We start from the raw sequence: 17371 nt of genomic DNA, 5'->3' as shown, positions 1-17371 counted from the left end.
CTCTCTTTTTTAAATGCAACTTTTGACGTACCAGCTAATTCTGCAGCGTCAGCCTGAAGGGTGAGAGGCCTGGTGTGAAGGCATGGAGGAAGAGGTGGGGACTTGCTGTGGGGCATGGGAGGCTGGGAGGAGGCCTGGCCCAAGGATATTGGTGCTCCAAGAAGCCGTGTTGCAGCGGGAGAGGTCAGGGAGCCCCCAGCAGGCTGTGTGGCTGGAACACCTGACGTTCACCTCGTAGGCTGCGCATAGCTGCATCACTGCGGTTGATAGGAGCGAGTGTGGCTTGATTGCATCTTCCACAGCTTTAACTTGAGCAGCTGAAGGCCGGCTGGTTGAAATTGCACGCAGGGTTTCCCCAGCACGAAACCTCTCTTACTTGCTTACCAGGCAAGGTCCTCTTGGCAGACTAGCTCTGGAAGAGTAAGGATGCTCACACAGGGACAGTTCCAAGGGTTTGAGCATGCACATTTTTGTGTGTATGCATAACCCTTGGAACCGAAGGCCTGTGTAAGATGTGATTGTACTGTAATCTCTGGCTTCTCCCTGAAGCTGCTTAGGTCATTGGGCTCGCGAGCCAGGAGTTGTTTGAGGGATGTGCCTTAAAAATAAGAGGCAAGATACCTAACAGAACTATATAACCCATGACAGAGCCTGTAACCTGTGCCTTTATAGTTTTCTTGGGGATTCACTTGTGTTAAAATGCTTGCAATAAATTGCAGTTAAGAGTTTAATTTTAAAAAAAGTCAGCGCCGCCAACTCTTGCTTCTATGTAAATTTCTACAATTTTGAAATTGCATTTGTGCAATTTTGCAGGTGTAAGACATTTTTCAAAGGTGCAAATCTGTCCACAGTGCGTGTTGTCTAAGAGGATTGCAGTCAACCCCAAGTTTTGTGTCTGCTGGCCATCATTTCTTCCATGGGACCTAGCAGTTTACATCAGCCGAAACAGCCCTATTACATATGGCTACTTTTGTGGCTTGCCTGTTGCCATTGTGCTATCAGAAGAAGCAAGCCTTGAGAAATTGCCTTCTCTTTGGGGCAATGAATATGTCTCTTTCAGGAAGGTTTTGAGCAGGAAACGTAGAGGAAACCAGACAGCTGTCACCCTCCTGGGTGTGAATTCTGGAAAGTTTATTTAATTCAGTTCTGTAATACACTTAAATTAATGTCAAATAAAGAAGATAATCTGGCAAATACCTCTTTGAACACTTTAATAGGGCTCGATGACTCGCTCTGTTTGAACAAATGGATTATTTTGCAAGCAGGAGGACAAATGTTAAACTAGCATTATTTTTAGATTAAAATGCCCAGAGGTCAGAAACAATTAAAGCGCTTGTATGGTGGGAGTCACTGGGTTTTGTGTTCCTTTGGATTTGACACCTTGCTAAAATTGCTTTTATTGCAGCTTGGAGACTTACCTTTCTTTCTGATAAGATAAGGGATAATGACTTGAGTCTGCATATTTAACTGGCAGAGAAGATTAGAACAGAACAGAAAATGGTCCAGCCTTTTCATGCACACCCAGTGAAAATGGGAAAGGTTTCAAAGTTCTTGGTAACACTATCAGCTGTAAGGCATCCGCTGTCATGGTTCATTTTTTTAAAGAGAGAGAGACAGTCAGAGAGGATTAAATTGGTGAACAGAGCTTCACAAATCTGCAGTGAAGCAGAGCAAGATGAAGATCTGGATTCTTGAGTAATGGTCTGCAAAGAGGGAGTGTGCTGGATCTGGCTGAGGGGTGGGAGATGGTGCGAGGAGGATGTGCCCATGTTGAGCAGTTTATGGAGGCAAGCTGGGAGGGGTTCTCTGTCCTGCGTAGGTTTTGCCAGAGCCGCAGCAAGTCTTCCCTCAGTCGGCTCTCAGGGGTTTTGTCAGTGTTGCACCTCCATGCTGGCACATCAGATAAGCCATGCTGCCACACACCCCTTTCCTTCCTGGCTGATGTGAGAGGCACAAAATGCTTGCGCCATGACCCATTTGGAAGAAACAGGTGCGCAAGTGAGAGGGAGCAAAGGACTGTGAGCTCACATATCCAGTTGAGTTCATTGCGGCAGCTGGGGGGCTGAATACGGCTCTCCCTCCCCAGATGATCAACAGTATTGAACTACCTGAGAAGGGGGCATAGGCTCCAGTTCCTCAATGTGGGCTCTTACCCTGGAAAGAAAAGCATATCCAGAATGTTACATGCATTTTATGGTGGCTTAGAAAGGGAAGGGGAATCTATAGCTCTGTAGTTGTTTTGAGCTCCCAAAGTCATCCTCTCCAACTGGGTGGGCCTCATGCAAGCCAGGCCATTGCTCCCTTCTTCCTGAGTGCTCAACCAGATGCTTGTTTTTCCCAGGTACGAATTGAGGACGACATTGCTGTGACAGCTAATGGGATGGAGCTGCTGACCTGCGTCCCCCGGACTGTGGAGGAGATTGAATCATTTATGGCTGAAGCTCATGGGGTCACCAAATCCTTTGCTTCCGCCTCCGTGTAACCGCTAGGATATTGGTTCCCCTCTTGCTGGCACTGCAGCATCTAAGGAAATGTGTCCAGTTTTGCAGGTGCTCCAGTGGGGTAAAGCAGCTACTTTATGGCAAAGGGAAAAGCCCTTCATTACGTGCCAAATGAAAAGATATTGCAAGCGACAATGCCTTAAGCTGATCATAGCCTTAGCCTAACTGTTTCTTGCTTCTCTGCAAGCAGTCCAACCCTACTGATGCAAAGGATCTTTTTGAATGATGGACATAGCCCCTGTTTGGGAGACTTTGTAATCTTAAAGCTAATTTTTAAACAGATGACAAATTTCTCTTCTGATTTAAGGCAGATCATTATACAGTGGTATCTCTGGATGCAAACGGGATCCGTCCCGGAGCCCCGTTCGCATCCTGAAACAAAGACAACCCGTGTCTGCGCGTGTGCAGGTCGCTATTCGCCGCTTCTGCACATGCGCATGACGTCATTTTGAGCGTCTGCGCATGCGTGAGCAGTGAAACCTAGAAGTAACACGCTCTGTTACTTCTGAGTTTCCACAGAGCGCAACCCAAAAATGTTCAACCCAAAGTTACTTCAACCCGAGGTATGACTGTATTGGCCTAATATAATGTACTATTGGCCTAATAAATGCAGAAATAAAAGCTTTGCCTTAAAACCACTACTTCCATTTCTTTCTCTGGAATTCTCTTTGCAGTATTGCGGAAGGCTGGGCTGCCAACTATTCCCCCCCCCCCCCCAGTTATTCCTCTTAAGATCAATATTTACTGTTCTGGGGCAAGTTAATTACACCATCTGTGGTCCCCTAACACTGAACACACTGGAGCTAATATAGACCTATCAACAGCAACCTCTGTAGGCCTCTTCTTTGGAGGGTCCAAGGTGGGACAGTCTTTAAATTTTGGGGAACGCTTCCTCTGGTAACTCAGGAAATTATGCCAATGGGGAAAGGACTTCCTCTCACACCCACACACCCACCCCCACACAAAAGGCTAGCCCTTCATGGTTAGCAGGAAGCAAGACTTAAGCAGAGGTCATCTCCAAGTTATTGGCACCAATATCCACCTCCAAAAAACACATCTTTTCCTCTCCTTAGCCAAGGAAGTGTGTAGCCCTGAACTCATTACTGCAACAGGGAATTGCAGGTAGAAAACCACTTTATCTGCCAAATTGCTGTCCCACCCCTCATCCTACAAGAGAAAAAGAGCAGGACATCAGTTAGGGATGTAGGGACATGCCTCATTTTTGGTTCTGCTGCAGTTGGTTCATTTTGCACAAGTTTCTTCAGCTTTTCCTCCAATGATGCAGAAATATACAGTATTTCACGGTGCACAACAGACATACATATTTCAGCCATCAACAGATGTTTACACATCCATTACCTTCCCAGTGTGTTCCCTTTCAAAGTTAAATTAATTTCCAGAGGGGTAGCCCTGCTGGACTTTAGTAGCAAAAGCAGAGTCTTGTCACAGCTTAATGATAAAGTTAATGAAGTGGCAGCTAACCCATTGCAAGCCACCCATGGCAGCAAGTCTCACCATGTGTACTGTACTCAGAAGTCCTGCTGAATTTGAGGCTTACTCCCAGGTACATGAAGTCATGAGTGCAGCCTCTAGCTAGCCTGATTTCACAGTTCAGCACGAACTTACCTCATTCTGTTCCATCAGCCCAAGCATCAGCGAGGGAGAGTTTAGCACCCTGTCAACACTTTGGTTTATAGGAATTACTCCTTCACTCAGTTGTAATGTTATTTAATCACACAGGTGTCCTTTTTATTGCAGCATTTTATTACATAAACACGTATTTGATTCAGAATATGATTATATGTATATGTCTCCTGAAACATAATGCTTAAGATAATTTATCTTCCCATATGCATAAAAATGTAAAGGCGTCAATACGCATCCCCTATTGGAGGATATGTAGTGCCCCATTACAATCCTGGATTTGCATGAAGGGAGGAGAGGAAAGAGAAGGCAGGTTGCAGGACAGCAAAGGAAAATTGTAGTTTTAAACTACAATTTTTAAGCAGAAATTTGAATAAAGCAGGGATGGAGTAAAAACAGAAGGAGAAAGTGGTGATTTTTTTTTTTAATGGCAGAGAAGTGGGTAGGGGGAGTGGCAGATTAAAGCAAGGTTAGAGTACAGCTAGAGGGGTGTTAGGAAAGGCTTTTTGGTGTTAGCTTCTGTACATGGGGAAGTTGACAAAAGGAGAGGAAGGAAACTTGGAGTCAATGTGAAAACGGTACAAAGCAAGGCTACAGAAGACAAGGGGCATCTGAAAATTTGGTGCAAGGTGAAAAGCATGTTTAGTAGTTGTATGGGCTGGGAAGGGGAAGCTCTAGGGTGGGGTTAGTGTGAGGGGAACGGGAGGAGGGATGGTGAGTGGAGTGTGGCACAACCCTTAAGGTAAAGGTAAAGGTACCCCTGCCCATACGGGCCAGTCTTGACAGACTCTGGGGTTGTGCGCCCATCTCACTTAAGAGGCCAGGGGCCAGCGCTGTCCGGAGACACTTCCGGGTCACGTGGCCAGCGTGACATCGCTGCTCTGGCGAGCCAGAGCCGCACACGGAAACGCCGTTTACCTTCCCGCTGGTAAGCGGTCCCTATTTATCTACTTGCACCCGGAGGTGCTTTCGAACTGCTAGGTTGGCAGGCGCTGGGACCGAGCAGCGGGAGCGCACCCCGCCGCAGGGATTCGAACCGCCGACCTTTCGATCGGCAAGCCCTAGGTCCTTTCTATGTCATGATGAGGCATGGACCTGCTCTGTTTGCTTCTAGACAGATATTGTGTTCTCTAGCTTTTGATCTTGTAAGTAGCGGCTCATGCATACTGAACAAGATTTCTAGTATGACCAAGAAAGTAATCTGCTCCCCTGCTCCCCTCCCTGCTCCATCAAGCACTGAATCTTCCCCACCAGCTACTTTACTTGGCCTTCTGTGACTAGCCCTTTCAAGAGAAATTTCCACAAGTACACACGAGCATGATTTTGTAAAGTTTTTTTTTAATTATTCTTGTCTATCATCACTGAGTTCTTGACTCAGTCTTTCTAAATACATGTACAACACAATGACTGCAAAGGAAGGGGAGGTATAAAAGTATTTTTTGCTAATCCAATATGCAAACATACTATGAATGAAAATAGTTGAGGGAAAATAAATTAAAGGTTATATCAACTTCCCTGCTCTTTTTAATGTGTTAAGTTTCCTATACACCACAAAGATAAAATAAGGGGGCTTATCACCATCACTGGAAAAGTATATATAAAAAACTAAGGTTCTCCACCCACCCACCCTCAAAGGAATGCCAATAAGCAAGGAATTAATTTTGTGGACCCTGTTACAAGGCTTGTTTTTTGAAAAAGTCCTGGCTGCAGAATAACCAACTAATTTGGGTCACAGGGCAGTGAACAGCCAGGTCAACTAACCATGTATCAAAGGCCAGTGCTTCATGTTTCTTTCAGCCCCAGTTAATTAGTATGAAGCTCCCTTGCATCTTGACAGCAGTGCAGTTTGAGTATTAGGATGTAGAAGTCCCTGGATAAAGGAGGTCAGGGGGTTTGAAATGCCCATCTCATTTAGTTTTTGAATGGCCCTCCTTCTACACAACCCTTTATCACAAACCAGTCTCCTGCATTTACCATTCATTGCCATTTGTCACAAAAGGGGCTGCGAGCCACAATACTTGTCAGGCCCCAAGCTCCTACATTGCCATCAGCTGCAAACCTCAGACAGGGCAATCCATATTTAAATATACACCATTTCCCTGTGAAGTCATTCCCTTCTACACACAGTGATGGGAACTGAAGAGAGTGATCTTGAAATCCACTCCTAGGGCTGACATTAGAACTCTTCAAGCCCACTGGCACTACCAGCTACCTTGGCCTCATCAATGCTGATGACTGCTCTGGTCCTCTCAGCCAAAGACTTATATGGAGGGACAAGATTTCTCACAATGCCAGAAAGGCTGACACTGTCAGGGCATTGTAGGCAATTAAAATGGTGATCAGCTTGCAGCTAGGCAATGCTACTTCACTCCCACTGTTGGTAGCAATGTTAGGGAGAGGCTTGGACCTGCATTCAGACCATAGACTAATAATGCCTGACAAGCCTACAAAATGTGGTCGTCATCTGAGCCTTAGCAAGCCTTACTGTTTCTGAGGCACTGCTACTGAACATAACCCATAAGACTATGGGAGCTGCATCCAGCAAGGCTTTATGCTACATGTTTGAAACATCCCACCCTGACAATCAAAAACAGGTTGCTTCAGTGAACCTCACACCACAAAAAATAAGCAATGAAGAAATAAATATGCTTTAAACCAGCTTTTGCACCAATCATTTTAAAATAGTCAATCTCTACACTGGGTATTTGATTGTTTCAGTGACCCTGCTGAAAAAAACCTGTGTTGATTTAATCACAACTTAATAACAGTTGTAAATCTCTATGATTCTGCATATCAACACTCTTTAGATTGTCCATACTTCAGATTATGACTCTTAAGGGTGGTAGCAGGCACCACCTCAGAAAGAGGCTTCCTTCCTGCAAAAGTGGAGTGCAGGAGAGGGGATGACCCTTATGTGTCACCTGCCATTCCAAACAGGATTTCTGAAAGTTGTTATGCTAAAAACATTTAAGAACTGCAGCCCAATTAATCAGCACAATTTAAACCACTCAGAGTACATTAAACAACTAATCATTTAATTATAGTTGCCCAAGTACTGCGGGCCAATGTTTACTGATGTAAATTTTTGGGGTGTTTGTTCATTTTTATCATTTCAATTAGTAAAAAATGCCAGAGCAGAAAATACATTAACACTTAATGAAAAACAAATACTTAGTAATAAACAGTTTGCAGTTTACTTGAAACAACCTTTCAGTGTTAAGCCTACTACTGTATTTAGAAAAACAGAACAAGCCACAAAATGACAGATGTTACAAAGTTTAGAGAAGTTTCTCTGCTGCTGCACCTGACTTGTGTAAGGAGGGCTGTGTCCAGACTGTTCTGCCCATGAGCTGAGAAAGGGCACCTATTGTCCAGAGCCATCTGAATTTGTGGCAGTGCTTTCTGTGCCAAGAGGTTGCACACTGTCTGTGAAGTTGTGAGCGTGTTCAAGAAACAAGTCTTTGAGTACACTCAGTTCCTTTGTCAGGAGCTTGATTTTAGCCTCCAAGCGTTCATTCTCCTCTTTGAGCTGGTTGACCCTCTGCAGAGTATCCTGGGCCTTCTGCTTGCTTTTCAAACGACTCTTTTTCACCGCCATGTTGTTGCGCTCCCTGCGCTGGCGGTACTCATCACTGTTTCTATCAATTGTGGAATTCTTCTTGCCCTGCTTACTGGGAGGCGTAGCTTTGCCTCCACCTCCAGGACTAATAGGCACCAACTGAGGAACCTGCTGCAACCCACTCGCTTGTGCTTGGGTGTAGATGACACTTACTCCGTTGCTTTCTGCAGTTGTGTTCTGCTGTGATGTCTTGCTCATTTGGACAGGCTCTTCTTTAAACCCACAGTATGATTTATTAGAGAAAGTAAGGTGTTCTAGATTGCCAGGATGTTTCTTAAATCTTCACGTAGATCAATCACAAGTTAAACCTAGAATGAAAAAGAAAGTGTTGGGAAATTTCCAATGGCACACCCATAGAATTGTCTTTGTCATCTGCATTAGAAGACTGCATAGAAAAACACATAGGGGATTCTTCATGCCAATAAGTCGCATCCTTTCCCACTCCAGTATGCCAATCACCAACCATGAGCCAACCTCAATGCCTTGATCTTGATTTTATTTTTACAGAAATCAACTTAGGGATATGTGATGCCCCCTGGAACCCTTTATCATCAAATTTCGCCTTAAATAAAGCAAATTGGGGGGGGTTATTCCTCATTCAAAAAAAAAAAAAAAACAGTTCAAATGAAAACAAAAACAGATCTGATAAAAAATAAATAAAGAATGAGTTTTCTGAAGTGGGTCCTGAACAGCCCTGTTTCTTGTGTAGGAAAGTTGCACAGGCTACACCCTCTACCAAAAATCTTCAACTTTGTTAGACTTGTGACCCAAGTTCAACATGCAGTAGCTCAAGAACTTTAACGTTTATCAAATACATGCCACTGTTCGAACTGTAACCAAGTTGTGAATTCCAATGCATATCCAGTGTTATAAAAAATTCTGGTATTACAGGCAAAACTGCCAGCCATGCTGCTTTGGCAACTAGCTAAGATGCCTTTAAAAGGACAAATGAAACAGAGGCCAAGCCTATCAATGGCTACTAGACCAGGTGCTTCAAAGGCACTGTGTTTTTGAATACTAATTGCTAGGGGTTAAGAATGCAGAAGGGCTACTGTCCTGCTTCCCAGAATCAAGATGCTGAACTAGATGGACTTGTAGCCTGATCCAGCCAGACAACTCTACTAGGGAATGTGGTTGTGCAAGTGTGACAGACAATGATGGTGTGTTGTATTTTTAAAATTCTTCAGTCTGAGCACTCCTGCACTATGCCACACAAAGGTGTCAAATAGTTGTGCAGCCTTTTAAAAACAGAACACAGTCCAGGATGATAACAACCTTCCAGCATAGCAAGTGTTCTACTATTTTAAGTTTTTTAAATTATTTGAAAACTTAAGTCTCCCAGATTTATTTAAAACAATAACAGGGAATCAAATAGTAAAAAAGTCCCCATCTTCTGTACCTTGTACAGGAATATTGTACATGCAGGTCCTGCTATCTGAATGCTCGCTATCTGAAAAATTCACTTATCCACACATAAAAAATTACACCCAAACTTTGCTATACATTTTGCAGATTCACATAACCAAACAGCCAACTTTCTTGTTTATTTGTGTTTTGCTGGTCAGCATCAGTCATGGAAAGAGGGAGTGAAAAGATATTGGACCAATCCCACATTAGAAATATTTCCATAAGAAATAATGGAAATTGTGGATTTCTTAATGCAAACATTCGCCTAACTAATGATTCCCAGGGAATGCATTGTGTTCAGTAAGCCAGATCTGCTTGTACTTGGTGTGCTGTGTACTCAGCAGCAGAAGTTGCATTACTGAGGGAAGGAGTGTCCGATACTACAGCCTACAAAAGATCACAGCAGTACAGGGATACTATATTCTTTACTCCGAATGTATTTCGAGACCACTACAGGTTCTGTACTCACTTTTCAGATATTGCAACAAATATTGTTTTGCACAGCCCTATTGGACATCTCTCTCCTTTTCCAATACTTTAGAATTCTTAATTTAACAGATCACTGTTACTATTCATATTCATCTATGTATGTATGTGTCGGCACACATACACAATTAGATGTCCATCAAATTAGCAGAAAAAAGCAAAAAATGCTGTGCAATCCATCAAACACTTGGATGAGAGTACTATTTTGCTCAATGAACCTTACTTCTGAATAGATATACAGAAGATTATGTTGCAAGACAGTCTTGAAGTCTTTGGATATTAGCAAATTTGCATTTGAATTATTCTGCTTTAAGGGCATAAGCTGGTGTTCTTGACAGGCATGCAGACATATGTATATGTACACAATGAAGAATATGGTGTTCCTACGGACTGGTAGTTTCAGAATTACAGTTGTCAAAACATGTCTGGACTCTGGAATAAATGCAGTTTTTATTTCTATGCCTTTTGCTGAGGGCCTTTACAGCTATTTGACTTGCCTTATTGCCTCACCCTTAGGCAACCTCCCGGCAACATGCCTGGATGTATTGAGCTATCATAAAGACATCCCTAGTGGACAAATGTCTAGCCAGGTCTTAAAAAGCTTCCAATTTCACAACCCTGTCTTGGCAACTGGTCTTACTGTCTAACATTTGCTCTACATTTGCTGTACTTTTAGACACACTTTGCTCAAATCTTTCCAGGTTGAAATGAATACAGGAGTCATGCAAACAAGTATATTTACTCACTTGTAAGTGAGTACAGAGGCTTTTCTTTTCTATCTCCATAATGTCTCCATATATACCTAGTGCAGCTCCTGGACCACCACTTCCCAGGGGCAATTATGAAAAGGATAGCAGGGGCTTGTCTGTCCAGCACTATGCTGCTATGGGATTTATAATGCTTTGTAGGCCCCCATCCTCCTCCCAACCATGGACTATTCCCACACTAATGTGTGGATTCTCACCACCATTCTGCAAGTCCAGGTTTGGGCCACAAGTCCAGGGCTCATGACACTCACCAGAGGGCAAGAACATGCCCTCAGTGGCAAATGAAAGTCTCAAAGCCTGTGCATCATGAAAGCTTAAAGTACAGAAATTTATATTCCAAGCAATGTAGGGGCAGCTGCATATGTGATTAACCTTCACAACTGCAGATAAGCCAACAATGAACTTTTTATTTTCAAAATTCTACCTAATGTTTGGATTTTATATATGTTTAATGCTTGAACCTTTATTATGAACTACCATACTGAAATGTGCACTTTCATAACAGGAAGTAAGCAAGGAATTGCATCCCTAAATATACAGATTCATGGAATTGTAGAATTGCAAGGGACCCCAAGAATCATCTAGTCCAATCCCCCTGCAATGCAAGAATCACAACTTAACATGACATATGGCCATCCAACAATGCTTAAAAACCTCCAAGGAAAGAGAGTCCACTACCATCCAACGGAATCTTTTCCACTGTCAAGCAGCTTTTACTGTCAGAAAATCCTTCCTAATATTTAGTCGGAAATTCAGTATCTCATCCAAATATTGCAATTTCTAATTATTCCTCTCTAATACATAGAATGAATTACCATAATTTTTGCTCTATAAGACTCACTTTTCCCTCCTAAAAAGTAAGGGGAAATGTGTGTGCGTCTTATGGAACGAATGCAGGCTGCGCAGCTATCACAGAAGCCAGAACAGCAAGAGGGATTGCTGCTTTCACTGCGCAGCGATCCCTCTTGCTGTTCTGGCTTCTGAGATTCAGATTTTTTTTTCTTGTTTTCCTCCTCCAAAAACTAGGTGCGTCTTGTGATCTAGTGCATCTTATAGAGCGAAATATACGGTATTTGCATCCTGGGCTGCCAAACACCCTTATTACATTCACTCTTTGCCTCTTAGCCAAACATGGCTCTATAAAACACATAGCAAATACAACAATCAGCTTCAATAACACACTTAATTCATAAAAGCTGTCCTTAAAAAAGGAAATAAAAAGAAAGGACCTGACCCGCTTTCTAAATGCAATGAGTGAGGTAGCCAGCCAAATCTTTTTTTGGGAAGGTGTCACACAGAGAGGTTGCCATTGCAAAAGGCCCACAACTTCCACTAGCTCCAGTCTAGAATCTCTCAATGTAGCACATGCCCAGCCCTTCCCGAAGCCTAGAAAGTGTTTCCTCTTTTCAGATACACTGCTTTGAGCAGGGGCCCTAGACCTTGGGAGATAAAATTAACCTCCTTTTTTGTATTAAAAAAAAAACACCACCCATCTGATGCCAGAGCAGGATACATTCATAAAATGTAAAAGCAAAATCTACAGCAAGTCAAAAGAGATAAAAACAGCCAGTCAGCTACAGCACAAATATCCAAAACTTGTCCAGGTAATTAAATCTCAAAAGGCCTGTGGGAAATTGTAAGTTTTTAACTGGCATGCAAACATTTTCCCATTATTCTGTTATACATTTGATATTTTTATTCAGTACACAGGGATGCTATAATTAATCTGTAATATAGGGATAAAATATTGGAAACCTAGAGAAATTTGGCTACAGAGGAATCTAGCCAAAGCAAATTAAACATAGGAAGGTCAATGCCAACAGCATATGGACCCCTTTGAAGGCTTAACAGACCAACACCGAGGCTGAAATCCTACGAACACCTACCTAGGAGTTCAAAGACTCTGCTACTGAGTAGACATGCATAGAACTGCACTGTACGGCAACAACTTAAAAAAACACAAGCAAGGAGTGACCAATTCCCAAAATAATTTGTCAGGATGGACAAACAGAAGAGCCTCTTTCCTTCAGCTTAAGTGAAGAAACCTATTGGGTATAAAGTTTAATGACAGAGCCAAGATGTTTAAGTACATCAGCAAGAGGCAATACTGCCATCACCCGATACCCAAAGCCAGATAAGGTATTTTCAGAATAGAACACTGAGCCTCATTTGCCTTGCTGCAATTGTAAAGAAAAGAATAGGATGCACCCAAAAGGTGTGGTCATATTATGCTGGAAGTTTTCCCCACAGCACTGTCCCCATGGAAACTGAAGGCTGAACAGAGTAATGAGGAAGACACATAAAAAGAGATGCCATTTCTTTCTTGTAAAATGAATTCTGCTGTGAGGAGTTCTGGACCTTACACTCTGGAAAAAGCTCTTCAAGAGAATGATCCAAATACACAGAGGCAGATTTCCAGCTAACTTGTTAACTCACAATTGCAACACTTGCTTCCTCTTGCTCAAATTAGCCTCTTAGAAAGGTATAAGCAGGCACAACCATTTGTTACAAGGAAGTAGCCAAGGCAGATTTCAAGTTCATTTCCTTATTACAGCAACATTATTTTTAAAAATCCAACATACTTCAATGGTGTGTCGTTTACAGTTTATTTTAGCATAATTTTCAGACCAAGCTGCTAAAGGTTTTTGTTTGAAAATTAAAGAAAATACTGAAGTTAAAGATGGGAAGAAGGGAGGCGGGGAGAGACAGAATCAGAAAAACTGAATAAAGCAGAAATGCTGAGTGTCTTAAACCATCTTCTAATGAGAAAACCCCCTGGGATGGCCACACAAGAGGATAAAGCAATTTTCTGATATTGTCTGCAAGAAAAACATACTAGCATAACTGGTCCTACATCAGTATCATAAGAACAGATTTAAGATAAACATTTACACCAATTTAAAAGAAAAGGTATGCAAGCAGTTATAGTAAGCCTGCTTTTGCCACTCAGCATGGTAGTCTTAATGGTGTACTGCAGCATCAGATAATGCAGACGCATCTATTTCTTTTACCAAGTCTGTAGAGTGTAGGCTATGCACTGGACATAAGGTTTGCAAGTGATTAAGGTAGTTTTCACGGAGGGGGATATGCTCTGGATACTAGTTTGATGGGCACCTTTCAAATGACTGTGGCCCAAGAAGTCCACCAATAACACAACAAATGTTACAGAAATACACAATCAAACCATCAATACAAATAAATATATACAGAAAACCATTCATTTTCCTTCTTACACATCTCTCCACTCAACACCTCTCAGTCTCCTGGCTGTTAATCAGGACTCCAGCCATCCACCCTATCTTTCAATAGCTATGGTTGCCGCAGTTATCTACAGTGATGGTGTTGTGAGGGTGATGAAGAACAGCATATGGCACTTGAGACAAACTGTGCATGCTGAAGATAGGAAGTGAGCTAATTCCCAGCAAATGACACACAAGTGCAGTAGAAGCCCTGAGCCTCAGGTTTGTCACAGAGCATCCCATGCCTACTGCCACCTTTTGTTTTATTCTTATTGAAGTCTAATAACAGAAAAGAGAGGTATACATTTTTAAAACAATCCAAACATAATAAAATGCAAGAAAGAGAAATATCCACAGCTGCAGATGATCTCAAGTCAGCCTCCCCACAAAAAACATGTTTTCCCCAAGATAGCAGGACATATATAATGGGGCCAGCCAGACCTGTTTCCCTGGGGTATCACACCCTGTCATACTCAGCTACTTCACTCTTAGTGGCAGTAGACTATTGAGAAATAATAATATTGATTAGGATACATGGCAGAAAGGATATGGGAGTCAGGTAAAGGTACCTCTCTTGCTGCTTTAGAATCTATACCTGTTGCTAAAAGCTCCATCCCACCAACCCTAGCTGGCTAATACCATGGCTGCCTCACTGGAACAGGGCTCTCCATTTTATTTTTATTTTTTTGTGAGAACTGAATATTGCTCACTAAGCCCTTAAACAGCACCAATACTAACGAAGGAGAGAAGCCATACCATTCAATGCTCAACAAAGTCTGGAAAGTCAAATATGAAGTTTCTAGGTCTCTACAATAACACCCCCCAGACACATTTAAAAGGCCACAGAATGTTAATCAGCCAAACGACTGGTTGAAGAGAAACATTTTCACCAGGAGCCTAAATATTTCAGTGGATTTACTCCTAAAACTTAGTTGCACACAATCCAAGAACTATGAACACTGCACTGAGCACCTTGGAGTAAAGGCAGGATATAAATGTAGCAAATAAAACTTCAGTGGTGACCACTTGGTGAGCCCAGAAAAAACTGACTGGCAGCCCACAAACTAGCGCTGCCCCCCCCCCGGACCTTCGTAGCTCTAACAAATTTGAATCAAGGGATGGTAAAATATTTGGCTACAGTTTCAAGTTACATTAAAAAAAAGCACTTAAATGTGACTCTGAAATGCCAAAGGAGGTGGGTAAACTATGCCAAAGCACAGGTGCTCCATACTTACAAATCAATACATACTTGTACACAGCAGCAACTTTTCTATCATGAGGGTGTGGCTGGTAGTGAGAATAGGAAAAGTGGCAATCCCTCTTAAAGACAATGTGTCCTTTAATGTGTTCACCCTTGCTTCTAATTGTCCCCATTTTAAAAGTAGTATCTCAGGCAAAGTAATGTTGTATCCTGTGTGGCAGATCTTAATACATTTAAAAGTACATTGCAGGATTTCACAGAGGTTTCCAAAAGTGTAAGACCTGAGACACATACAGGGAAAAGTCACAACTTCCCTCAGAATCTATAGGACTTGTATGCACAACATGGATTTTATTTTACAGAGCAGACTTCCCCAGCCTGGTGCTCTCCAGATGTCCTGGATTACAACTTCCACCATCCCCAGCTAGCACTGCCATGCTGGCTGGAGCTAATGAAATCGTAATCCAAAATGTCTGGAGGATATCAGGTTGGGGACAGTATTTTAGCAATGCATTAGGCTGGGCATAGGATTTTAGCAATGCAAGTTATTTCAAAGATCACTGGCTGCAGACTCCCTGGCAGAAAAAGCAGCTAGTTTTGAAACCAAGAATGTTATAATAATCCTAGAATACATGTCAAATTTAATTATTATTATTTACGTTTCCCCTAACTTGGGAAACAGTTTTCACTTTTGCCTTCATCTAACCACAGATAGGAGCCCTAGCCTCAATGCTCAGTGTCCTTACATGTTGAACAACTCTTTATCAAAATGACAATTACCATTTCCTGAAACTCCTGAGAGCACAGAGGAGGTAGGTGCACAGGCTGACCTATGAACAGCAAAGCCCAGACTTGTGCCGATGTGTACGGAAACTGAAACGTGGAGAAGAGAGAATTGTGGGAAACGCTTGTGATCGCTCTTCTGTTAAGTTCGCCCTGAGCTGGATTTGTTTCTTGTGGGTTTAAAAAAAAAGGAGAAGGCTCGCCTCAACACAAGTAGGGGCAAGGAATGAGCGGCCCAAACCAGCTGCATTCGGAATCAAATGTCCTGGGAGCTTCTCTAAAAAAACAGAACAGGTTATTAAGGGAAGCCTGCATCTTTGCAGCTCAGAGCCTGGAAAGAAGGTGCAGCCTAAGAAAGACCCTTTAGGCAGGCTAAGAAGGGTGGACTCAGGCACTCTCTCGCTCTCTCTCCCGCTCCCTCCCTCCCCTGGGGGATTTCCCATGTGCCAAGACATGACCTCATCTCAGCAGGGACGAAGGCAGAGTTGCTCGAAGGTTGCATCATACTTCAGAGAGAGAGAGAGAGAGAGACGCGCTCCAGACACGCGCTCCTCGGCACGGCCGGCGGGTCCCCCTCCGTGGGGAAGCCACGCGCCTCTCGCCCCGGCTATGGGGCACAGATGCTGCTACCTTAGAGTCGCCCCCTAACCCTCCAGCCCCCGCTCCCCACTCCCTCCTGCCCCATACAGAAAAACATGGGAAACTCTCCCCCCTCCACACCACGAAGCCCCCTCCTCTTTACCCCACATCACTATTACCACTACCACCACACACACACACACACACACCACCCCACACGTTTCTGGGCCTTCGCGAGCCACCGTGAGAACTCCCTGCTCTCCGGTCGGCCCTATATCGGTGAAGTAAATATACACATATAAACAAACAAACACATTCCTTGGGAGGGGGAGCTCTCACCCCTCTAACCGCGTTTGGCACCGCCCCCAATCTGCCCCATAGGCGCCTCCCCAACCCCTTTTCCGCCCCGTTTATAAATCCCCACAACAAGTGGCGGGGGGGGGAGGGTGATAGAAGCCTTCCTCAGGGGAGGGGGGCCCTCTCGCGTCTCCTTCTTCCCGCCATGCTTGCCCCCCCCCATGCCCCCTTTTCCTCCTGCCCCATAGGGAAGGAAGACGTTCTCCCCGGCCCCGCCCAGTCTCGTGCCGTACCTGGCCCAGGTATCGATCCGGGGGGCTGCGCGGGGAGGGGGGGAGGCGCGAGCCCGGCCAGGCCCGACTCGCTTTTTCTCTTTCTCTCTCTCGATTCTTTCCAAACGCGGGCAGGGGGGGGCAAGAGAGGGAGAGAGGCGATTGCGAAACCCGACCCAACCAATCAGGCTTCGGGCTACCTCAGAGTTGAAGCGGCCCCTTTAATCGGATTGGCAGCTACCATGACCAATAGGAGATCGCGTTCCCAGGGACTGCCATCCCCAGGCGTCAATCCGAGACCTAGGTGCTTGGAGTGGCAGGTTCGGAAGCCAACCATATACATAGCCTCGTGTTTTTTTTCTTGTGTAAAAGAAGTAGGCGGGATGGTTGAAGGTGTTCGGGATTCTTTTACATTTTTTTTATCCTTTCCTGTACCCAACACCCCTTCAAAGGCAACTTTTGAAGTAAGTTTCAATATAAAAGTGTTCCTGGATGTATCCTATAGGCCCTCAGTCGTACTTCCTTTTTTTTTTTTTAATAAATATTTTATTAAATTTTCAAAAATACATAATAAAA

General features: G+C 43.5%; 2 protein-coding genes across 3 annotated transcripts in view; one reads left to right on the top strand and one right to left on the bottom strand.

The window, feature by feature from the left end:
* PEPD (peptidase D) overlaps positions 1-4293 on the top strand; it is a 137746-nt gene extending 133453 nt beyond the window's left edge. The window contains exon 15 of the mRNA XM_079988434.1: positions 2342-4293. Coding sequence (XP_079844560.1) covers positions 2342-2482 — 141 coding nt within the window. The 3' untranslated portion in view covers positions 2483-4293. The remainder of the gene's footprint in view (positions 1-2341) is intronic.
* A 1170-nt stretch (positions 4294-5463) lies between these two features.
* On the bottom strand, positions 5464-16950 carry CEBPG (CCAAT enhancer binding protein gamma). Of its 2 annotated transcripts, XM_079988516.1 has the most exons (3): positions 16817-16933; positions 15645-15737; positions 5464-8072 (listed from the first exon to the last, which is right to left on the bottom strand). In XM_079988516.1, exon 3 carries the CDS (start codon positions 7960-7962, stop codon positions 7510-7512), a length of 453 nt encoding a protein of 150 aa, XP_079844642.1. In that variant the 5' UTR covers positions 7963-8072; positions 15645-15737; positions 16817-16933; the 3' UTR covers positions 5464-7509. The 2 variants fall into 2 exon arrangements, with proteins under 2 accessions (XP_079844642.1, XP_079844641.1); XM_079988515.1 differs by lacking the exon at positions 15645-15737 and having other exon boundaries at positions 16817-16950.
* Between the last annotated feature and the right edge of the window lie 421 nt (positions 16951-17371).

This window comes from Podarcis cretensis (assembly GCF_951804945.1).
Source record: "Podarcis cretensis genome assembly, chromosome: 8".
In the NCBI taxonomy this organism is placed as follows: domain Eukaryota; kingdom Metazoa; phylum Chordata; class Lepidosauria; order Squamata; family Lacertidae; genus Podarcis; species Podarcis cretensis.
This window is presented reverse-complemented; position numbering and strand designations above follow the sequence as displayed.

What these genes read in the sequence shown, in the direction of transcription:
- CEBPG (XM_079988515.1), bottom strand. Translation starts at nt 7,962, where the DNA reads ATGAGCAAGACATCACAGCAGAACACAACTGCAGAAAGCAACGGAGTA.